Source organism: Galeopterus variegatus, unplaced genomic scaffold, assembly GCF_000696425.1.
Source record: "Galeopterus variegatus unplaced genomic scaffold, G_variegatus-3.0.2 Scaffold1369, whole genome shotgun sequence".
NCBI lineage: Eukaryota > Metazoa > Chordata > Mammalia > Dermoptera > Cynocephalidae > Galeopterus > Galeopterus variegatus.
This window is the reverse complement of record NW_007727480.1, coordinates 184,814-209,696: the sequence shown is the minus strand read 5'-3', so window position 1 is coordinate 209,696 and position 24,883 is coordinate 184,814. Positions and strand designations below refer to the sequence as shown.

The following is a 24,883-nucleotide window of genomic DNA, read 5'->3' as shown; positions in this document are numbered from 1 at the left end:
CACCTGTAGCACACCCCCAAGAAAGCCAGACTTGGAGGTTTAAGAGAAATAAATTAATTCACGGAACAAAAGCTGCATCAGGGGGAAGAGTCTGCACATGGCCTAGTTCATGGCCCACGCACACACAACTCTAGACGGGGGAAACTGAGATAGAAGAAGCCAAGGACTTGGGAGACTCTGTCATTAAGAACTGTAAGGACGATACATGCAATGGAATTGTATTCAGCATTAAGAAGAAGGGAATGCTGCTGACATGTGCTACAACATAAATGACCCTTGAGGACATTACATGAAGTGAAATATGAGGGACCTGGAGCTGTCCAATTCACAGGGACAGAAAGAAGAGTGACGCCTGCCAGGGATTGGGGGTGAGGGGAAGGGCGCTGTCATTGATGGGGGACGAGTTGCAGTTTTCAAGATGAGAAGCCTTGTGCAGATTGCTTCCACAGCAGCCGTATCGCTTAACAATACTGAATCGCACACTTACAAGGGGTTATGATGGTAGAATTCACGTTACGTGTATTTTACCACCATTAAATAGAAAATAAAATAATTTTTTTAAAAAGTTCATACACACACAAAAAGTATTTTAAAGGCCAAAGGGGAGTCCAGGTCAAGGTGGCCCAGGAAGACGAGGGCCACACAGGCTGTCGAGACTCCACGGCTCCTATGGTGAGCAAGGACCCCAGAGTCTCTCCCCACTCTCGCCCGGATGCACGCGGCCTGCATCAGGACCCGCAGCTGCGACCCCCACCCTCCATGCCTGTGCCGGTTTTCAGCCTCCCAGGCCCGTGCCTGTGGGACAGGCATTTCCACAGCAACGGGCAGCCCCTGAGACAGGCCCGCTGACCAACGAAACTCTTTGGCACACAGCTCTTCCGCACTGTCGCTCTCTTCTCATCTACGCCCCAATCTGGACAGCAGCTAACGCGTCCATCAAGGGGGCTCACCAACATCAGAACGGCCACAAGCAGCAAGGCTGACAAACGAGCCATTGGCAGTCTGCAAGGAGATCCTCGGGGGTGGGACAGGGCCTTCCCTTTACCCTGCCCTGACAGGGATGAGGACGTGGAAGATGTGTGCACTCAGGATGGAGACACGGGCAAGACTGACAGAGGCCATCTGTGTAACAGACAAGATCAAAAGTGAACAGGAGACCAGAATAATGAGGATATATTTAACAGGGAAAGGTGTAAAGCCTACGACCTGTGCCCAAGGATCCAGCTGTACAGAGGGAGACAGGGCTCAGAGAAGAGTGCCTGGTCAACATGACTTCACAGTAAGCTCACTGTGGCCCCGTGTGGTTGGGGGTTGCCTTAACAGAGGTAGCACCCACAGAAAAGGGGAGGGTAAAGTCCCTCTCTCCTCTATGATGGTCAGACCATACTGTAAGTTTCACATCAACAGACACCTCTGTCATCACCCTAGGGAAAAAGGGATAGGGGATGAAAGCCACAGAGCCTGGGCACATGCACATATTAACTTCACTTGTCCCCAAACAAGCATCTCCCTTAAATCCCATCACCATTTTTTAACAAAGAAAAACACAATTTCCACAAATAGGATTATTATAAAACTAACTCTTGATTTCTTAGTGATCTCACAATACCAGCAGATCACCAGATATCTCTATCTGCTGCCTGTCCAAACGACTCCATGGACCCAAAACACTACAGAGAACTTGAAGTAACAAACGGGAGCTCCGTTCTCTGTGGTGCCCAGGATGTCTGATTAACAAATATAGTCATGCGTCACTTAATGATGGGGACAGGTTCTCAGAAATGTGTTAGGTGATTTCATCATTGCGAAAACATCCTAGAATGGACTCACACAAACCTAGGTGGTACAGCCTACTACACACCTAGGCTGTGTGCTGTAGCCATTATAAACACATGGGCCCACTCGCACATGCGGTCAGTCATTGACGGAAACGGGGTGACACAGCCCATGACTGTAGTTACTGAGTAAAAATGCAGACTCCAAACCTCGTGCAGTTTGCCTATGAAAAGTATTCTGAAGGCCTTCATCAAGTGCTTAAAGTTGCTTCCAAAAGTGCATGTGAGAAAAGAAACAGAATTTGATAAAACAGTCAAAAAATTCAAAACACACAGTGACCTGGGGACATTTAGAGGCACAAGCAAAGCAAAACACCTCCAGATGGCCTGAAGCCACCATGGCAGGGACTGGTGGGTCATGGGAGAAGACGTCTGACAGGGCNGGACAGGTTCTCAGAAATGTGTTAGTTGATTTCATCATTGCGAAAACATCCTAGAGTGGACTCACGCAAACCTAGATGGTACAGCCTACTACACACCTAGGCTGTGTGCTGTAGCCATTATAAACACATGGGCCCACTCGCACATGCGGTCAGTCATTGACGGAAACGGGGTGACACAGCCCATGACTGTAGTTACTGAGTAAAAATGCAGACTCCAAACCTCGTGCAGTTTGCCTATGAAAAGTATTCTGAAGGCCTTCATCAAGTGCTTAAAGATGCTTCCAAAAGTGCATGTGAGAAAAGAAACGGAATTTGATAAAACAGTCAAAAAATTCAAAACACACAGTGACCTGGGGACATTTAGAGGCACAAGCAAAGCAAAACACCTCCGGATGGCCTGAAGCCACCATGGCAGGGACTGGTGGGTCATGGGAGAAGACGTCTGACAGGGCTTTGAAAACCACACTCCTGTGACTAGGAGTAAGGAGGACACTGAGTCGGCCATGAGAGAGGCTCGGCACCCCTCTCTGTTATGTCAGGGAGGTGACAAGGACACTCAGAAAACGTCTACCCCAAAGCCAAGTCATTGTTATGGAGAGGCTGTAAAATGAGAGTGCAAACAGGGTGTTTCTGGGACCAGAAAGCTGAGTGCAGCCTGGAGGAAGGTGTGCCTGGAGGTCTGACTCGGGCTCCCCCATTAACCAGCCAAGGGACCAGGCTCCATCTTTCCACACTTTGGCTTCCTCAGTGGAATACACCTGCGCTTGGGATAAATTCTGTAAAGCACCTGGTACCAAACCCTCAAACAATTGTTATTGTCATGACCCCATACAAATTAAAGGGCAGTTCTAAGTCACAATTCACAGCTTGTTCCAATTTTCAGTTCCGTTCAACAACCAGCTGAAGAACTCAACTTGTTCTGAGTGTCCCAAAGGACATCCAGGACGAACATGAGGTCTGCAACCAGATGTGTGTCCTGCGGGGCCACTGTCACCTGCCAACCCTGCCTCAAGCACAATTCCTACACTTTTTCCCACCTTTTTCCCTGTATTTTGTTCCTCAGTGAAAGCTTCCCATCTGACCAAAAAAGTAAAATAATTTATTCTGCTGAGAGAATTTTGAGGAGTAAGCCAAATAAACTTTAAAAGCTTTATCTTTTAATTACTAGATTTCCAGATTTCTAGAAGGAAGTAGGAGTCTTATTTTTTAATCTAGCAAAAAAACTATAATCATAAATGAGCTAAAAGTTAAATTAGCTACAAAGGAAGTCATCCCCATTATATAGCAACAAAAAACTGATAACCTAATGGCCCAATGACAGGGAATTGGCTGAATAAATTATAGTCACCCATATAGGACACACTGCAGCTACGACAAAATTATATTATAGGAGGGTACTTAGTGCCATGAAAAAAGATACTAATAAAATATTAAGTTGAAAAAGCAGGTTCCGAAACAGTAAATCAACGTTTTGTTATACGTACCAGGGTACCTCAAAAAGTTCATGGAAAGATTCATATTATCTTTTAATTTTATTTTTCCATGAACTTTCTGAAGTACCCTTGTATGTATGTGTATGTAAATACATGCTATAGACTGAATGTTTGCCTCCCCCCCAAAATTTATGTGTTGAATACGAAGGCAATGGTATTGGGAGGTGGGGCTTTCAGAAAGGCACTAGATCATGAGGGCAGAGCCCTCATAAAAGACACTCCAGAGAGCTGCCTTGTCCCCTCCACCATGCGAGGACGCAGCAAGAGGCACCAACTATACACCAGGAAGGGGGCGCTCACCAGATGCCGAATCTGCCGGCACCTTGATCTTGGAGTTCCCAGCCTCCAGAACTGTGAGAAATAAATTTCCATTGTTTATAAGCCACCTGGTTTATGGTATTTCATTATAGCAGCCCAAAGGGACTAAGATGACTGATATCCATATACATGTGATACATACATGCACATAGTGTACATGTTTAATGTACATGTACATCCATATACTGTACCAATTTGGGGTCATAGGTGTATATACACATATATACATTTATTTAGAAATAGAAAGTATTTATAAATATAAATTTTAAATTTTATAATTTTAAATTTTAAATTTTATAATTCTAAATTTTTAATTTTAAATTAAAAATGTATAATTTACAAATAAGTTATAAAATCTACGTTTATTGGAGATATATATAGATATTATATTATATTATATTATTATATATATATATAAATATAGATATATATATAAATATACGTATATTGGAGATATATATAGTTATAGTTATAGTTATAAATGGGATCAAAAAAGACATACCAAGACCAAAATATTCATAGTGGTTGATTCTGGGCGTTAATGTTATAAGCGATTTTTTAATTTGTGCTTTATTGTAATTACACTTTTTCTAAACTGACCAGGTGTTCTCATAAAAAGGGTGTTCTATTTGTGATTTCTGATTTCTGTCTCTCCTTTCATTCAGACAATGGGGATAGATGTTCTCCTTTAGAACAGAGTCCCACTGAGGTTGCTACAGAATAAAGACTGTGTCTTCAGCACCCAGAGAAGCCTCCGAGATGGTTAAGGGCCTCAGTCTCCACTCGAGGTATTGGCAGTGAGCGTGGAGCTGAGGGTACACCATGCAATTCACCAGGAACATCCCATCCATTTCCTGTTCTATGGGGATCAAAATCAGAGCCCCTGCACCAGCCCCCCAGCAGGCAAACCCCCTAAAAGGCCACAACTCCATCTCTCTAGCCTGGTCAACATATGCCACCACCAACATTTGCACAAGAGCCCTCTGGCCCTTAAATGCAGCCTGAGAATCCTTTTGTTTGGAGAACACACTACCTCCTGGACACTAAATTAAAACACACAATTAGATTTCCATTAAGTTACAGCAAATTCTGCTGAATTGATCTAATCGGCCTCCATTCGTATATGACATCATGCTTTAAAGGCTTGGCCTGAACATAAATACTTAATGTAATAAATACAGTCTGAAATATTTGATCTCCTTGGCAGTTTAATTGATCTACTACCGAAACTGACAGGAAAAATTAAGTTAGTTCTGTCTCGTCTCTGCCAATAGCACGTTTTCATCACAAAGGTACGTGAATGCTCGCGTTGGTGACGACTGGAGCTCTGGTGCCCTGTCTTGTGGAAGGTTCAGGCTCAGGAAAGAGCGGGACGAGGAAGTGAATGCAGGGATTTATGAGACGTTTAACGCAAATACTCTAGTTCATTTCTTTTCGCTTCATAGTAAAATAAGTAAATGAATAAACGTGTTTTGCGAGTTCCCTGTAGCTCACAAGGAGTCTAAGTGGGACTGTGGGCACGTGCCTGCAATATCTAAGCATAGTTTTAGCTGCTGTGGCCAAGTGCGCTCACCAGTAACCAAACGCACAGGGCCGAATCCATACGTGGACACGCCGTCTTCCGCCATGGAGTCCCTGCCATGGAGTCCCCCTTCCATTCCTGTTTTATAGTTTGTTACCTTTTCACCGTGAGTTGGGTTTGTGTTGGGCTCACCTTCCAAACTCACAGCAAGAGCCCTCCCTACCACGACTCCCACATTCCTAATCCCAAAACCAAACTGCCTCATTTTGGTACAAAGTAAAACTTCAGTGAAGAAAAGAAAATAAAGAAAGGAGAAAGGGAGAGAGGATCTGTCTTTCCTGCCCGAGTTGTCATATTTTCACTCTTCAAAATTGCCATCTTCCAGGTTCTAAGCTTCTTCAAGGCTCCATGAAGAGAAAAACTGTGTTCAGGCAGGACAGAGTTACCCAATCTGATCATGCCAAAATCCCCAGGGCTAATTTGACAGGTTCTTTTGGCAGAATCGACCCTAAATCCCACCCTCCCCTGATTCCACAATGACATATAAGCTCACCATCTGCAAATGCCCATCAGTGGGAGTCAGCTCAGCTGACCATCCCGGCACAACCTTGTGCTGTGACAAAATCTCAGGGCCAGTGCGAGGGTCCTATTTCTGCTTAAGTGTCTTTGCAGGATCAAACAAATAATAATAGTAGCCACAGGGCCACGTGTTCTGGGCAGTCAGATGCCAGCGAACACTACCCTTCCTCCTTCCAGTGGAGGCTAGAACTCTGCACGGGGCAGGCTGCTCCTCCTGCTGCCCCAGGCCCCAGCCAGAAGCCTTCTCTCAGCTCCCTGCACTCCAGGGCCTCATTGATTAGCAGGAAGGGCAAACCCATCAGCACCCATAGGAAATGGCTTCTGGAAAGTGAGTAGCAGTTTTTCAAGCCATAGCTGACAGCGAGTGCCTCCAAGGAACAGAATCAATATGGGGGGTGGGGGAGACGGCTGGAAGGTGGGACACCTGTGTCCCTGACTTGTCCTGCCTTTGACATTCACGCTGGGTGACCTTGGGCAGTCCTATTTCTTCTCCAGGCCTCAGTTTCCCCACTGTATCCTGGAGAAGCAGTGATCACATGCTCATTAAGGAACTTCCGACAAATCTGAAGTGCCAGGATTCTCCACCCCATCTTCCTGACACACATCAGCGAGGCATGGAGGGGACTGGGATTGACCCAACCATTTTCCCTGTAAGGAGTGACCACATTCTGGCTGAAGGAGCTTGAATGTGTTGTTCCCCCAAAACTCATGTGGAAATCTGATCCCCAATGTGGCAGTGTTGGAAGCTGTTTGAGTCATGGGGGTGGATCCCTCATGAATGGATTAATGCTCTCCCTGGGGGGTGGGGGTAGTGAGAGAGTTCTTGCTCTATTACGTCCCATGAGAGCTGGTTGTTTAAAAGACCCTGGCACCTTTCTCTCTCTCTCTCTCTCCCCCCACATCTCTTCCTCTCACCATGTCATCTGCTTGTACCCACCAGCTGCCTTCCTCTTTCCACCATGAGTAGAAGCAGCCTGAGGCTAGTGACAGATGCAGCTGTCCCAGAATCATAAGCCAAATAAACCTCTTTTTAAATTACCCAGTTTCAGGTAACTGTGTTATAGCAACACAAAACGGACTAATATACTGTCCCTCAGACCTCAGGTCCTCTGCTTCCAAAACACCTGAACCCTCAGAAACAAGCCAGGGCCCCTGGAGGACTGTGCTGCTTTCCTGGGAGGCCACATGCTGCCCACATATCGACGACCTCTATCACTGAGCCCTGGAGGCCCTCCACCGGGGAAGAAATGCCTGCAGGAAGCATGAAACTCTGCCCTAGAGACCCAAACCCAAGCCCTGCTCACATCCCACGCAACCTCTAGGCCTCAACTTCATGACTCTAATGACAATCACCAGCACTCACTGGACTAGGTTGTCCCAGGCACAGATACACACCCTACCACCCACAGCACCATGAGGTATGGCTGTTAGTTATGGTCTTCGTCTCACAGGTGAAGACGCTGGCATCTGCCCTGAGGGGACCCGATAACGGGGGGAGGCAGCTTGGCCGGGGTCCACGCCTTTGTTCAGCCTGCCCTCACTGCCTGGAGGGCCCTCACCCCCTGGACAGCGCCTACGCTTCCTCCAAGCCCAACCCAAGCATCTCCTCTGGAAAGCCTTCCTCATTCCTCCAGCCAGCCAAAGAGTTCCTCCCCCCTCAGGGCTTCCCCGCACTCTCTACACCCTGTGTGCCTCTGAGACAGCACATGGCTGTCGCCTGAGTTAGGATTCTTGGTTGGTCTGTCTGCCTCTCCAAGCCCACCCCAGCCCACCAGCCCTTAGGGTGGGGATGAGTCTATTTCATTGCCGATGCTCAGTCCCTGATTCAGTCTGGCAAAGTGTGGGTGCTCAGTGGGTGCCGAGTGAAGAGCAGGGAGCCCTGGGGTTCTGGGGTGCAGCAGGTGCGAGCAGTGCGGGGCCGGGCAAGGACCTCCAGAGTCTCCTAAGAGAGACCCTTCCCCAGGCCCAAGCAGCAAGACCTTCTTTCTTCTTTGCCCAAACTACTTTACTTTTCACTCTGCACCACTCTGCAGAGGTAAGTACTTGGAAGGATCTAGAGGTGAGTCAGGTATGGCCAGTGCCCACAAAGTGTGTACAGCCAAGATTGGAAGGAATGCAGGTGCAAAACAAACACCCCAACTCACAGCCCAAGGCCAGCAACTCTTTGATGCCAGTTAGTCTCCAAAGACAGCCTCCAATGAGCCACCCCCTCCCCCCAGTACTCACACCCTGTGCAGTCTCCTCCCTTGAGTCTGGGCTTATTCAACAGGACACGGCGGAAGTGACCCTGTGCCCATCCTGGGTGTGAGCTTAAGAAGTCCTGTCACCTTCTGCTTTTATACTCTTGGGACCCAACCACCATCCAACACCACCCCGAGCCAGCCATGGGAGAGACCATGTGGAGAGAGTGAGGTCCCAGCCTCCCAGCCTCCCTGTCAAGGCACCAGACACATAAGTGATGCCACCTCATAGGTGCCAGGCCCCACTGTAGTCTGGCTGCAACCTTGCAGGAAACCCCAAGCAAAAGCAGCAGATGAACTGCCCCGGTGAGCCCAGCAATCCTCAGAGTCAGGAGAGACAATAAAACAGCTGCTGTCTTATCACACTAAGCTTCAGGGTAAACACAGCTAAGTAAATCCATACCAAAACATGGAATGGAGGCCATAAGAAAAGAAAATCATGGACAATTTCCTTGTAATCATAGATGCAAAAGCCCTAAAGAAAATATTAGCAAACCAAATCCAGCAATATATAAAAAGGATAACACATCGCATCTAATCTGAGTTTATTCCAGGAATGCACAGTTAATTTGATATTAAAAAATCAATCTAGGGCTGGCCCGGTGGTGCACTGCTACAGTGCGCCGCTTGAGAGCGCGGTGGCGCTCCCGCCGAGGGTTTGGATCCCACATACAGATCGGTTCCCGCTCACTGGCTGAGCGAGGGGCGGGCGCAACGCCGAGGGTTGCGATCCCGTTGCCGGTCCCGGTCCGGTATGGGCACGACACTGAGGGTTGCAATCCATTGCCGGACACGAAAAAAGACAAAAAGGAAAAAAAATCAATCTATATAATTCACCACATTAATATATTGAGAAAGAAAAACCATGTGATCATCTCAACATCTGCAGGAAAAGTATTTAATGAAATTCAACATCTGTTATGTTTGTGATTTTTTAAAAGTAATAATTAAAATAAAACTTAGAAAACTCAGGCAAGAACTAAGTATCTTTACTTGATAAAGAGTATCTAAAAAAAAAAAAGACAGCAAACGTGGCTGTGAAACCACGAGAGCTTTCCCATGAGATCAAGAATAAGACAAGGACAGGCCACAAAGACCACACATTGTATGATTCTATTCATATGAAATGTCCACATTCTATAGACACAGAGAGTAGCTTCCTAGTTGCCTAAGGGCTGGGGAAGTTGGGGAAATGGGGAGTCATTTCTAGTGGGTACAGGGTGATGAAAATGTTCTAAAATTGATTGTAGCATATCTAAAATTGATTGTAGTATATCTGCTGTACAACTCAGCAGATATACTAAAAATCACTGAATTGTACACTTTCATGGGTGAATTGTGTGGTATATGAATTATATTTCAATAAAGCTGTTTCTTAAAAAATATATAAGGTCAAGATGCACTTCTATTCAATACTGTAGTAGAGGGTCTAGTTGGCATAGTCAGACAAGAAAAAGATTAGAAAGCACAAGATTGGAAAGGAAGAGACAAATGTCTTTATTTACAGATGAACTGCTCACGTACATAGAATATCATAAAGAATCTACAACTGAACCTAATCACGTGGATGAATCTGCAATCATAATGCTGAGCCACAGAAACCATACATATTTATATATGTATTTAAAGTTCAAAAAGTCAAGACTAAACTGTGGTGTTTCTGAATGCCTGCTTAAGGTGAAGCTAAAGTCAGTGTAGTGGTGTGTCATTTAAGGGGAGGAAAGTGACTTGAGTGGAACGAAGCCCCCCTAATCAGAGAGGGGCCTCCTCTGCAGTCATCCCTGTGGGCCGGTTAAAGCTGCCTCCAGCTTGTGACCAGCCTGAAAAAACAACATGGAGCAGAGAAAACCTGGGAGGGAGACAAGCCTGGACACAAAGACGAGAACTTCTTGGAGGGGAGCTGGGCGGTGCCCAACCCCGTTAGGACGGCATCAGTGGAGCCCCCGCGTCTGAAGGGCACACCTGGTTCTGGAACAGAACCCAAAGGGAGTGGAGTTGGGGCCTCCCGGGTGTAAGCAATATGGTAACATAAGTGCCTAAATTCATTCAGGAAGCTCTAGGTGCATGTTTTATGAATTTTTCTAACGAATATTCTATTTCACAATAAAACCATTATAAAAATTGTTGTGATTATTTTTAAAAGTCACAACACAAAGAAAAAAGCCATTAAAGAGGAATGGGAGGGATGCTTTCAAAGGGCTCCGAGGAGGCAGAGGCCACCTCTGACTCTGAGTTTGGCCTTTGTGGGCCAGTTTTCACTGGCTGGTACAGGCCTCTCGGTCTCTGAGCCAACACCATGGCCTGCTGCTGTCCCCCCACCTCAGCCTGACTCCAGGGAGCCACAGCAGGACTGAGGGCACCCATCGTGCCCCTGGCCAGTGCCAGCTGGCTGCCCCTCCCATCTGCCGCTCTGCCCAGTGCAGGAGAGTGGCTGTGTGTGACTCCCGCAGCGTGAGTGCGCAGTGTGTTGTGGACGCTGTCCACGGCAGCTGTAATTATTTCCACCTCACGCTCAGCTCTGCGAACCACAGGTTAGAGGCAGCCCGGCTAAGTGCACCAGGGAGCAGGCCTCCTCCGCAGCCTGTGGCTCTCCAGCACCCAGCCACACCCGCCCGGCCCGTGGCCAGCACTTCCCCGGAACAAACCCAAGAACCTCCCTGGCCATTAATAACCTCCTCTGCATTAATGAATTGTGAACGCAAGCCTGGCCATTAAGGCAGTGCAGGAAGATTCTTTGTGTTGTGATGCCTTTTTCTCTGGACACACATTACTGTTATGCAAACCCTCCCCACACGGGGTAGGGTCCTGCTGCTGACTTATTTGAGAGTTTCCACGGAGCACTCTAGCTGTGAGCTCAGCCAGCCTCCCAGGCCAGGAAGAATCCTCTCTGACCACCCCAGAGTGCACAGCACAGCACACCCCACACAAAGCCCCAGGGAGCCCTGACCAGGAAGTCCCACACAGACAGGAAGCAGCCCCAACACTGCCAAAAATTGGAGTAATGGGGGCTACAAGGAAAGGGTAAAATTTCAGCAGCAAAAATGTTTAGAGAAAAAGAAGTTTGGGAAAAGCAGACATTTCCTTGGGTCCTTCAAAGGTGAGTGGGGCCAGGGCCTGCAGCTGGAAACGAGAACGGAGGCGCTGGTTAGTGATGACAGTCGGTGTGCACTGAGCACCCCCAGCTGCCAAGCACTGTTCCAAGGGCCTCAATGTTCCAACTCGTGTTCTCCTCATTCCATCTTATGAACTCATCCTGTTATGAGCAAGATCCCCATTTTATAGGTGAGCAAGCAGAGGTACAGAGCACTTCAGTGATTTACTCAAGATTTCATGGCTAGAGAACAGAAGTACTAGTGTTCACACCAGGCAGGCCACCTCACAGCACTTGCTGGAAACCACTGGGCTAGTCTGCTGCTTGCCAATTAAAGGAGAAAACCCAACAAGTGCCTGGTTTTTGATTACCTGGTTCTGTCCCCAGTGGCAAGTTTCCTGCCCTGAGGTAGCCAACCACCTCATTCCCTGATGGGAGTGCCCTGATGCCCATCCAGGGCCTGCCACACCTGCACCTGTGGAGGCTCTGCCTGGACAGCCACCCTTCCTGGCTCCCCAGTGCCTAAGCTGCCCTGCTGACCTACATGCACACCACCGCATGCCCTGACACCAAGCCTGCTGCTCCCACATCCCCAGCACTACAGACCCAGGTCTACATCTCAGCCACCCTGCCCAAGACCAGAAACACGCTGGCAACAGAGTAGAATGGAACCCCCCTGCACAGGGGGGCAATGCTGCAGCAGAGGCCAAGCTCAGGAAGGTTTCCACCCTCGCCCCGCCTGAGGCAGAGCCAGCAAGTCAGGTTTCCACAGGCCATGGCAGTGCTGAGCTGTGGGGGTTTTCCAAAGACACTGGTCATCTGCAGCCTGACCCTGGCTTCCCCAGCTCTCTAGCCACTCTGAACCCCAGGCCCCTGCCATCAACAGGTATTTCCCAGGAATGAACATTAGTCTCTCATTTCCTAAAACTCTAATCCAGAGTTGTATGCTGCTAACTTCTCAGTCCGTGTACCAAAGCTCAGAAAAGCAGCAGGAGATGAGCTCCCCTTCGTATTTTCTGGGCCACTCTTCCCCTCACTGATCTAAAGACAAAAAAGCAGAGTCCACATGCCACATGGAGTTTTCACAGGTATTCACCCTGGACGGAAGAGCAAGCCTGCCTGTCCACCCCTCCGTGTTTGGTAGCCTTGGCCCACCCCCTTTCCCCTTTCCCTCCCTCTAGCGCCACTTGCTCAGGGAGCTGATCGCAGCTACTCCAAGAGCACTGCCCTTTCAGAACACTTTCAAAGCCAGAGAATTTCCAAGCAAGTGAATACCCATAAAACTGCCTTAAAGAACCTAAGGACTTCAAGGACCACTATGTAAAGGGGCTCAGCAAACTCAACCCCCTGACAAGCTATCTCCACACACCTCCGGAGGCTCTCAACATTTACAGGACAAGGACTTCATATCCATCACAACAATGCCTAGAACCAAAAGACCAGGACCCCCAACTCAGAGTCGCTTGATTTGTAACTCTTCATGACACTCTTTGGGCAGTCAGCCCCGGGACTGCTAGTTTGAGTGCTCTGTGTGCCCACTGGGAGAACTGATCTTGCTCTGGGCCTGGGCCTGGGCCTGCCTTGGCCTCACACCCTGGCCAGGTGCAGGTACAGCACGGGGCAGCTTGCCTTGGATCCTCAATCACAGGTGACCGGCACCTAGGGTGGTGTCCAGAGCCTCGGCGGCCCACCCAGAGATGTTTGCTCTCTTCAGGCCCTGGCCCATATGATCCCACTAAGACCACAGGCATGGAGAAGGAGATGAGTGCTGGTTTGGGTCTGGGAGTGGAAATTAGCTTTGATTCATTTCTTCTGGGTCATTTGCAAGTGGCTGCAGACCTGGAAAGTGAGTTGGGATCTCTGGGCTGAAAGGGGCCACAGGGCTCAGAGCACCTGACCCTCTCCCAGTAGACTTGTAACTGTCCTCATTACTGGGGAGAAGGAAGGTGGGGGGCCAAAGCTCCTCATTGGTCCCCCTCCCAGCAGGTGCTCGTCCAGAGAAATGAATGAGTAAGTGGTGTCTGGTAAGGCCAGGCAAGGCAGGAAGGACCCATCAGGATCCCGAGGGGAGCAGCCCAGACCTCAAAGGGGAGACTGAGCTGAATTAGTGATGTGTGGGCAAGTGACTCCCCCCACCGAGCCTCAGTTTTTCATTTGTGGAAAAGCCTAGACAGGTGCCTTCCAGAACCAGCATGCATGTGCTTCTCCCAGCTAGCTGAGGCAGACCTCTAGTTGGCCCCCGGGCAGCAGAGTTCGGGACCAAGGGAAGGAAGGTGTGGTCTGGCCAGGAGCTCTCCCCAGCACCTGACTGCCTGGCATCCTCTGGGGAGCAGGGAAGATGAGGGAGGCTAGGTCACAGCCCGGGGCTCCTGGCACTTAGCTGGGCCCTAGAAAATTGGGGTCACTCCTCTCTTGGACCCATACTGGGCTATGCACTTAATTTCTACAACGTGGGGAAGCCTGGGAGAAGGAGAGGATGTGGGGCTACGAGAGTCAGAAAGCCATCCTGGCCCCAAACCACTGCACATGTGTCCTGCAAGGCAGTAGGGGGTTGAACTCCGGGGTGTGTAGAAGCTGGCCGTGCAGCAGGTACACACCTCCAGGGGCTGCGGAGCCCACCTGCACTGGAGTGAGGCCCCCCTGACAAACTGACTCAGAGGCAGCCCCGGGGACTTCCAATTCAAGAGCCTCCCTTCTATAAGTGCTGCCACAATGGGGCAAGGAGCTTTTAGAATGCAAAGGTGCCCCTACCCAAGTGAGTCTTCCCCTCAGAGCAAACCCAGCGCCACTCACCCGCTGTATGACTATGCATCCCTCCCCGTATATCGTCGACTGCACTACTGTGAGAATCAAACGGGACTACGACACGAGCCCACCTGGCAAGGCACGGAAGAGGTTTTCAGTAACTGCTCGTTCTCCACCCTTCTCAGCATGACTCAGCTTGCCAGAGACTAAAAACCCAGCTGATCAAGAGGCCACACAGGAATGAGCCGTATGCATCCCTCCCCGTATATCGTCGACTGCACTACTGTGAGAATCAAACGGGACTACGACAGGAGCCCACCTGGCAAGGCATGGAAGAGGTTTTCAGTAATTGCTCGTTCTCCACCCTTCTCAGCATGACTCAGCTTGCCAGAGACTAAAAACCCAGCTGATCAAGAGGCCACACAGGAATGAGCCCTGGAGGGCGAGGTGTCAGGATGAGCCTGGAGAGGGGGGCTTTGCTGGGGGGAGTACCTGATGAGGAGGTACGTGTGCAGGGAGAGGAACACAAAAAGCAGAGATGAGAGGGGCGGAAGAAAAGCTGCTCACAGCCCAGTGGGATCACGCCATGGCAGGCCACCAGCTGGTCTGACCAAGGATGTGCCAGTTTGGCCCAAAGACTTGAAGGCAACATTTTTTAAATGAACTGAATTCTTGTGTCCCAGAAAAAATTCACATTTTGAAATCCTGTGCTGGCCTGTGGGAGGAATTAGGTCGTGAGGGCCGAGCCCTTGGGAGTGGGATTAGTGCCCTTATAAAAGAGGCTCAAGAGCCCCCTCACTAGCTCTTTCCACCCTGTGAGGGTTGGACGGGAAGTCGCAGCCTGCAACCCAGCAGCCGGCCCTCACCAGACCCGACCGTGCTGGCAAACCGATCTCAGACTTCCAGCCTCCAGAAGGCAGAGAGATACACGTCTGTTGCTTATAAACCACCCAGTCTATGCTACTTCGCTAAAGCAGCCTGACGGACTAAGACAGGAATATTTCAAATAAAAATCCAGATTTCCAGCTCCCTCTGAAGATTCAGCAATTCTGACGATGCTGCATCCACACTCCCACTTGGCCACAATCGACTGGCTTGAGCTGACCCCTGCGTGGGCAAATGCTCCCCAGCCCACCCACAGCCCACCCCGTCCCCACTCTGCCCGACCCGCGTCTGAGGGAGTCCTCGGCGTCATCCCATCCCCCCTCGCATAGCTGTCTCTGGTAGCACAGAGTGTGCCTTTTACCCTTGCCTCTCTCCAGACTGGGAAGTGACAAATAGACCGAGAGGACCACATGTTTCAAGAAAAGTGAGCAAGACCCCATTTGCATTGGAGGAAGGAAGACAATGCCCACACACACCCACCTTGCTCACCACCTGCCTGGCTCTGGAAACATCTGCATGTGTCATCAGCCCCAACAGCCCTTGTCATTCTCCTGACTATCGTAAGAGAGGGTCTCTCGCAGGGATCCGGCAGGCTACCCAAGCAGGGCCCCTACAATGCACAAGGACGCACCCGAGTTTGGTCAGCACGCTGTGATTTCTGCCACCTCCACAGGGCCTTGCACACCCCAAGCCCAGGACAGCACAGGCAAAATCGAACCAAAGACCCTTCCCAGCAAAGCAGGCACAGGGCGGGCTCCGGAGGGGCAGAGCCCAGCCAGAAGGACTTAGGGGAGGGGCAGAGGGGAGAGGAAAAAAGAAGAGGGGTTTTGTGTGACCAGATTTGTGTGACCACGTGTGCCCAGTTCAGCAGCAGGGACGATCATCCCCAAGCTGTCCACAGAGAGAAGGGAGATGCTCTTAACATGGAGTGGTCACTTCTGAAACAACCTTCTCTAGGACAACCCCTCCATTGACAGAATGACGCTTAACAACATTCACCTACATTCTCGGGCCACGTAGAAATGCTAGCAGATAGCACATGTGACCCTGGTGGCACCATCCTGACACAAGGCCAGTGAGCCGAGACAGCGGGGCACGAGGCAGCCTGTCTCCACCACCCCCATGAGAGCGCAACCAGAGCCAGCGGAAACTCACCTTTCAGGGAGGCCACGTGCGACAAGGCCTGGGCATATGTGGCCGTGTTCAGGAGGGTCCCTGGCAAGCAGGAAGGGAAGAATGGTCCCGTGGGACCCACTGTTCGTCCCAGACTGGCAAAGAAAGAAGGTCACAGTGAGTTCCCGCCCGGTGTCTGCAGTGCTGCCCGTGGCCCCTGGGCCCGGGGTCCAGTGGCCTCACCTCTGCGGGGCCTCCAGCGCCTCCTTCTTGCTCCGGGCCTGGTCCCCAGGGGGCGGGGAATTGATGCTCCTCACCGGCGGGGGTGTCACCTCAGCCATGGGCTCCTTGGCTCCTGGCTCCTGGTCTGAGGCTCCTCTCTCTGTTTTCCTCCACTTGGCCCTCCGGTTCTGGAACCACACCTGAGTCCCCAGTGAAAACACACACCCCATGGAGGCAGAAAATCAGACAGGAGGAAGGAGCCAGAACCAGACACAGATGCCTGCACGCGTGCCGGCACTCACGGTCACCTCGCAGCCTCCTCCCCAACTGTGTTGTCTGCACTGAAGTGTCAGACCCACGACGGGTCAGAAGATCAGCCGAGAAGGTTAGGACAGGCATTTTTAACGAATGTTAAATAACAAGAAGTATCCAAAGGCATCGTCCATGGTAAGGTGTTGTCTTGTGGAAATTCTCAGTGTTGATTACACGTGAACACATTTATTTCATGTGAAATGTATTTACTACTGCGAGGTCGTCCTCAAAGCTGCTTGTAAAACACTGCCCCAGGGCTCCCTCATCAAAATGCTCACTCGCTCTTCCGGAGGGCTTGGCCGGGGCACCTGAGTGTGTCTGGCTTTGCGCCTGTGATCTAACCCTGAACTCATCTAGATACACATCATGACAAGTTCATGACTAGCAGCCCAGAGCACTGGAGCCAGCCGTGGTTCAGAATCCTGGACCTCAGTGAATCTGGTTCAGAATCCTGGACCTCGGTGAATCTGGTTCAGAATCCACTGCAAACCTATGAGGTAAGTAGTCCTGCTATTCCCATTTTACAGATGAGAAAATTAAGCACGGAGAGGTTAATTAACTTGCCTGAGGTCATCCAGGTGGTAAACGGCAGATCGACAATTTGAAGCCCAGTAGCTTGGCTCTGGACTATGATCTGAACTACGTGCGGTGATAACAGTGGCCACCCTCAATCGTTGTTAGGAAGATGGCCATGCATGCAGAACACGGAGCACAGTGCCTGACGCACAGCAATCAATCACTCCGGAAACAATAGCTAGTGTCATCATGTCCGTCATCCTCAGGTTAGGAGGAGGCTTGTGATTCACCTGATCTAAGCACCTTCTTAGAGGCTGGTGTTGGATTCCTTAAACCTTGGAAAACAAAACTGCATTTGCAGAAGGACAGCCTCATGGAAGCCAGGCAGCCCGTGCTCAAGGTGTTCCCAGAGGTCAGTGAAATCCTGCTGCTCTTTACTCCACCCAGCAAAGCCTCTTTCCTCCTCCCCTCTGAGATCATTCCTGGCTTAAAACAAGGCTTGGCTAGACCTCCCTCTTGTTCCCAGGGGCATCCTCTCCTCCTCCCCTGGCTGCCCGCATGCTGGCCGGGAGAAAGCCTGGGTCCTTGAGACTAAGGCGGCCCACCCTATCTCTTAATTTTCGTTCTCCTCTAACTGGATTTCTTTCTTTCTTTTTTAATCAAGTTGGCTTTTAATTGCACATATCAGCAACCATTGAATAATGATTTTATCTATATTCTAAATTTAGGGCAGTTAAATGCAAAGCAAAATGCAGACACTTTCTTGCGTCTTAATTGAATGAAGGTCACAGCTATAACAACATTTAATTGAGCTATTTTTCATTATCATATTTTAATGACTTTGCACTGACAGTTCGCCTGCTTCTGAGGAAAGAGCATGATGGAGTCGTTTATTTCCCTATTTAGTTATTGTTTGACAACATCAGCTTCGATTAAGACCCTGCTTTATAGAACATTAATCATATTTGAATGAGCAAGGGGTATAAATGTAAACACATCTCCCTTCCCGCCACCGAAGCCCATGTCCCCACACGGAGGCTCACTAAACAAACGCCTCACAGCATTGTCTGTCTGCATAATGGCCCACAACAGCCTGAACAACAATTCCCAGCTTTAATTGTCACCACCCCTATCTTACCCTTGCACCTTTCAGGGAGAAGTTATGATCTTCCACTTCTGAATGCTCAATAATTGTGTCATTTATCTCAATTTGCAGTTCAGTCTTTAGGCAGCTATTGGCAAGCTGGCATTAAAAAAAGAAAGGATAGACGGTATCCTGGCCAAAGGAGATTTTCATTTCCAAATAATAATCAGTTTAATTTGCCCGCATATGACCAATGATTCATGTTCAGATTTAATAATCAGGATCACATAATCTGATTATAGGGGAAATAATTTGTTTACAACCCCCAATTTACTGCTCAGAATTCCATTATCTCTCTTCAGCCATTGGTTTTTAAGAGATACTAACATGACCCAGGGGAACCAAAAGCAAACTATTATATTTCCTACAATTAGATCTTTGCATAGTCTTAACCCCAAGCCCCTACATAAAAAAAGAACAGAAACAGCATGGAGGAAACCCCATAAATAAAATGAATATATAATTGTGCTCAAAGAATAGCTCTCCCGGAGAGGCAGCACTGAGAATCTCTTCCTCCCGCACTCGGCACATCTGCGGGGCTTGGCGGGTTTGTGAGCTTTAAATGTAATCACCATGCAGCTTTTAGAAAGAAATCCTGCTTAGAGATGGTCACTGCGGGCCATACTCATTTCTGAGGCAGCCCTTTCGCTGCTTCCATTTAAAGATTTTTAAAGTGCACGTGTTCATCAGATCCACTTCACTAAGAGTCCACGTGCAGGGGAAAAGTTGGACATGATGCAATTTCTGGAAAGCAGATCCTACCCTGCTTCCCATCTGAAAACGTAGTCTCTGCAATTGACCAGACTTACCCCAGAGCGGTCAGAGCTGCTTTGAGAATAGCATCTCAGCTTTTTTTTTTTTTTTTTTTTTTTCCTCAAAGCAAGGAAATGGATGTGCATTGATGTAATTTAGTACCTTAGAGACGCGGACAAATTAGTGTAGAACATTATCACTAGTTAATTATGAATGACCGATTAATCAACCTAATCTAATATTCCACATTATGTTGATGTTATTAAAGTGCATCATGAAAATGACAGATAGTCTTCATTTGCTTTCTTTGGCCAAATGTGCACTCTGCAGTCATGATGTCAAAAAAGAAAGTTTGCCAGTTTTAATATTAGAGAGTTAAATAATTAAAAAGAAGGCTTACCTGCACTCTGGCTTCTGTGAGGTTTATTTTCATGGCTAGCTCTTCTCTGGTGAAGACATCTGGGTAGTGTGTTTGGGCAAAAACAGCCTCAAGAGCTTCCAGCTGGTAAAAGGGAAAAATATTTACTGGTGAGAGGCTGTGGCTGGTGAGGGGAAGTAGATGCCTATTTCAAATCTGCTACGAGTGGTGAGGCGGCAGCTTCACAGATCAGATCGAGGAAGGAGACGGAGAAAAGAGCTCTTTGAAAAGATCCCGCAGAAGGAAAATTTCAACCGCGGACAACTTAGGAGCTAAGACTTACTGACAACCTCCACACACCCCAAAGAAGTAGAAGAGGAGAGATGTGAATATTTATATGCACTTACATTTTAATATTGTCATAAGAACCAAAAATCTAAGGGTGGCCTATGAACAGGTCAAGTAGTGCACACAGCTTTCCCCATGGGCATGGAACGGAAACAACCTATAGAAGCCCTCACTGTGTCAGTCCCCAGAAGCCTCGCAGGGGTGTTTGGGTCACCTTCTCGACCGCTCCTGTTTGCTCCAGGGGAAGAACAGAGGCTGATCTAAGGGAAAGAGCCCGGCTCCAGGAAATACAACACCAAGTTTCCAGTTGCAGCCCTTCCACTCACGGGCAGCATTGAAGCTACAAGTCAGTCAGCTTCTGGGTCCCAGTTTTCTCATCTATCTATTGGGAATGAAAATATCTGGCTTGGCTTTCTCAAAGGGTTTTTGTGAGGTTCAGGTGATATTGCTGACAAAGAAATGTTTCCCAAACTGTCAGCCTAAGAACGGCTCCAGGAAATACAACACCAAGTTTCCAGTTGCAGCCCTTCCACTCACGGGCAGCATTGCCAGCTACAAGTCAGTCAGCTTCTGGGTCCCAGTTTTCTCATCTATCTATTGGGAATGAAAATATCTGGCTTGGCTTTCTCAAAGGGTTTTGTGAGGTTCAGGTGATATTGCTGACAAAGAAATGTTTCCCAAACTGTCAGCCTAAGAACAATGGGAGAGATCACTGTCACCTCCTCACTTACTGTCTGGGATCACAAGGTCAAAGTCATCTGCCCTCCCTGCACACGGGCTCCTTGACACATAAACTGTTCAGGAAAACAGAAAGATCCAGTTAACATAATGAGTTGGCCTTATTTTAAAAGACAAAGAAGAGCTGCTCAACTCTGATTTGGGGAGAGGCAGGAAGTAGCCGATTCTCAGAAGGGGAATCGATGTCATTACCTGCTGAAGAGTGAATGTTGTCCGGTTCCGGCGCTGTTTTCTTCGCAGAAAACCATCGTCAAAATCCCCTGTGGAGTGGTTGCCAAAGGGTGCCGTGCCTACTGGGAGCAAACTGGATCAGCCTGAGCACCGGGGCCCCCCAGTCATCAGACCACCCCAACCACAGTGGCCCAGCCTCGCGCACCCATTTAGAGGACACTTACCTGCCCCCTAAGACAGACAGCCTGTCAGTCCCAAAGTGTCTCTCTCTGCCTCTCTTATTAAGTCCCCTCTTTTCCACTCTCTTGTGCTCTCTCTTTCCCAAAAACCTTTGATGTGAGGCTCAGCTATCCCTATTGCCTAGGACGGGTGTTGACCCTAATCCCCAAGATAGCCACATACGCTTCTTGTAAAATTCTAGACTCTGAGCCAGGGAGGGTCACTGGCTCTCTGTCCAATGCACCTTTATCTCATGCCCCTGCCTCGGATCCTTTCATAGAAGGCTTTATGTCTGTCTTTTGCTCACCTGTTAGTTTACTTTCCCTTGTTTCTATAAACAACAAGAGTTAAAGTCTGGGATGGGGGAGGCTGAGGGAAGAAAGAAAACACCAAGAGCTTTTCACAGCACTTTTCTCCTCGAAGTGCAGAACATGAGGAGGTAAGAAGTTTATAAATGAATATTAATTACCATTGGCCACAGTCCATCAGCACCATAGTGAATGTGCTATATAGATGTCAATTAACAGGAGGTCTGCACCAATAGTAACTGTTCTAAATGCCAGGCAGACTTGAACAGGGCCACTTTCAAAGAGCACCCCATCCACTGGCCAGACCTTAGAAACACCTACTGCTCCCACTTCCCTAGAAAAGAAAGGCATCAACCCCCTCCCCCATCCCCTAGCAGCCTCCTAAGCTCACTATAAAGCCAGAACAGAGTTTGGCCCCAAACGTGCATTCAGATCATTTTCCAAATGTGCACTATTTACTTGATAGTCCACAATGGCTTCTTAGGAAAATAAATGAGCAAGTTTCCATTAACCAGCGAACACTTTACCTGCCATGGGCTGTTCTCAGAATCGCTGCATGCTCAGCATCAGGAGCTCTCAAGCCACAGTGCACTGACAACGCTCTCGGAAGGACCTCAGTCCCAAAGAAGCAAAATCCTCTGGGCTTTTTAAAATTCTACCTACTAAAGGAAGTCCCTGTCACTTACAGTTTTACCTCCTTTGCCCCAATACCCCCAGCTCTCCACTGTCTCCCTCCATCTTCCTGTCCAAATTGCATTCTTCCTCAAAATCCTAATTACAAATATTTCTCTCCAGCTCATCAGAAACTTAAAAGGGATGGCCTCAAAGCAGTCTCATTTCCATTACTTTGCAGGAAACCAAACTGTCCCTTTTGAAACAAAGCACTTGACTGGTGAGGATAGAACGTGATCTCCGAGGATCTCCAGTCACAATCTTCCCCCACTTCCAAATCATACCTTGTTGTGCCAGATTGTTTCACAATATGTACGTGTAATATCTTTAAGTGAAACATTTCATGTCCAATTGAATCCTAAAAAAGGCTTACGGCCCATCAAATTAACAAGAAAAAGATTGAAAATCTAATAGAAAGTAGAAAGGATGATAACAGGCTTTTTACTTAAAAGTAAGTAGAATGGTCAGTAATGTTATGAAAATGTTAAACTTCACAGATAATTAAACAAAATACAACAGAACAATGAAATACTATTTTCACCATTTTAACAGAAAAATAAGGTGTACCATGATGCCCAGTACAGATAAGAATATAATAAAATGTGCACGCTCATTCACCATTTCTAGGACTATCAACTGGCACATTCTTATTAGAAGGTAATTTGACAACATCCATCAAAAATCTAAATGCACATACAGATATTTAATCTATAAGTATACGTACAAAATGTGCCAAAATAGAGAGAGAAGAATGTTCCTGGAAACACTGTAATTGAAAAAAAAAAATGGAAACAACCAAAGTGCACATCAGTCCACACTCTCTGCACGACATATAATGGAATACTACACAGCTATTTAAAAGAAATCGGTAGGTCTGTATACACTGTATACATTAACATGGAAAAATCTCCAATATATATTGTGAAGTAAAAAAAAGGAAGGCACAGGATGATGTGTCAGTTTGGTCTCAGTGCAAATAAGACATAACACATGCATATGATAGATCTATAGATAGATATATACATATGAGAGTAAAAACATGTTTTTCTTGGAGGAATCACAAGAAACAAACACTAGCAAGTACTTTAAGAAAAAGAGGTGGAAAAGGAGGATTTCACTTTTCAATGTATAGGTTTCTGTTCTTTTCGAACTTCTCAGGCAGGTACACGGAGTATGTTTTAATTTAATATCAGCGAAATTATCTGAGAGGTGAGATTATAAGCCATGCTTTGCATTCTCCTTTATGCAAATAAAAATCTCCTTTTAAACAAATAAAAATCAAAAAGCTGATAGGCTGTAATAAGATGTCATATTCCAAAGGTCTGTTCTCAGCTTTTCCACTTGCAGCAGATCACCTGCATCCCAGCAACACTAAACTAAACTAAAACACCCCTTTCTGCTAAATTGGCATAGAAACACATCTACAAAGGAATGAACTGTCCTTAAAGACCCATCTTCTTTTCTTCTGGTCATATTAGAGCCAGAGTCAAGGTGGGATGAGGCCAAGGGGGTGGAGAGGAAAAGTGAGCCCACTGAACTGAGGGCTGGGGCCAGACAGGCTGGGCCAGGACTCTCTCTAAGTCAATTCTGCAACCCACCCTGCAGACAGGGCTCTCCCCTAAGTCACCCAGGAAGTTCACCCCTGCTAAATGCCCAAACCTCTGCCTTCCACACTTTGACCAGAAGGGTGGGCCTTTGGATGACAATCAGTCCAGACCTTGGTTCAGAAGCTGAAAAGGGGCACACCCCACACCTGCAGAGGGTGCCCCTACATTCCTGGGGTGGGGTGTCAGGGGATGCACCTCTTTGTCCTCTCCATAAAGTTCACCGCGCTTGGGTGTTTGGGAGTAAAAGGAGGTTAAGTGCAGGCAGGTGCGTGGCCTTCCCTTTTTAGGAACGCTGGCAGAGCTGGCAGGGCTTTACCAGTCCTCAGTAGCCTCCTTCAGAAAATCCTACTGGACTCTTATGAGCTTTATGGGAAAAACAAGAACAAACTCTCTGGAATGCCTGTCCGTGTTGGACAGCGGAAGCTCCTGCTCAGAGTAACTGGTGCAAGGTGGACGAGCATCCTCTGATGTCTCAGGTCCCACAGTGTCTCACTGCCTTGTGCCCTGCCCCATGACTCTCTCAATTTCTTGGCCTCCAGAATTCTCCCACCGCAAAAAAAAAAAAAAAAAGTCAAGTGTGAGTAGGTTGCCAAAGCCCAGTGGTGGTATTACTCCCGTGGTTACAAAAGTCCTAAGGGGACTGAGACTAGTGAAAGCCCAGGGTGTGAGATGCACAGTCACCTGGAGGATATTAAACTCCCCCTTATGGGGAGGACCCACCCTTGGATCCTCCAGGCCCTGGGTGGGGACACCCAGGGGTTCAAACTGTCCCCTTCTCACCACTCCACCCCCACCTAACAATCAGGTGCAGAGACCAGACCAGGGATCCTGAGGGAAAATTTTCTTTTACAGTCAAGAACCCCCCGAAAACCCTGGCCTTGGGGAGTGGGGAGGGGTCAGAAACTCAGTGAGTCACAGTGGAGGAGTAATGCCACCCATGGCACTCAAGGCAGGTGGTGGACAGGGCCACCTGGCTCTAGAATGGTTGGCGGCCAGAGACCAACACTGAGTTGCTCAGAATTGCAGGGCGAGGCCGCTGGAGCTTTCTCGCCCAGCAACGGGTCCCTCTCCTAGCCGGGCCCAGGACGCGGCGGGCCAACTCGCCTTGGCTTTCTGGGATGTTCGCAAAACACCGTGGAAGATTGATGCGGCCCCCTGGGCGGGGGAACCCCGATTAGAGGCGTGACACCAGCATCTGTGCTGGGAGGACCCGGCTGGTCTCCGCCGCACGCATAGCCCGGGGCTGCCCTGGCCCAGGCGGGGAGGGAGGTGGGAGGCAGGTGGCGACGCGGCGGACGGCTGTGGGGAAGG

The 24,883-nt window shown here is 48.5% G+C and overlaps 1 protein-coding gene across 1 annotated transcript in view; it reads right to left on the bottom strand.

Annotated features, from left to right (window-relative positions):
- DRGX (dorsal root ganglia homeobox) overlaps positions 1 to 21,480 on the bottom strand; it is a 24,130-nt gene extending 2,650 nt beyond the window's left edge. The window contains exons 1-5 of the mRNA XM_008576581.1: positions 21,455 to 21,480; positions 20,788 to 20,899; positions 19,552 to 19,653; positions 16,448 to 16,626; positions 16,247 to 16,359 (exon numbers count right to left, since the gene is read on the bottom strand). Of these exons, the coding sequence (XP_008574803.1) occupies positions 16,247 to 16,359; positions 16,448 to 16,626; positions 19,552 to 19,653; positions 20,788 to 20,899; positions 21,455 to 21,480 (532 nt within the window). The remainder of the gene's footprint in view (positions 1 to 16,246; positions 16,360 to 16,447; positions 16,627 to 19,551; positions 19,654 to 20,787; positions 20,900 to 21,454) is intronic.
- Positions 21,481 to 24,883: the final 3,403 nt, after the last annotated feature.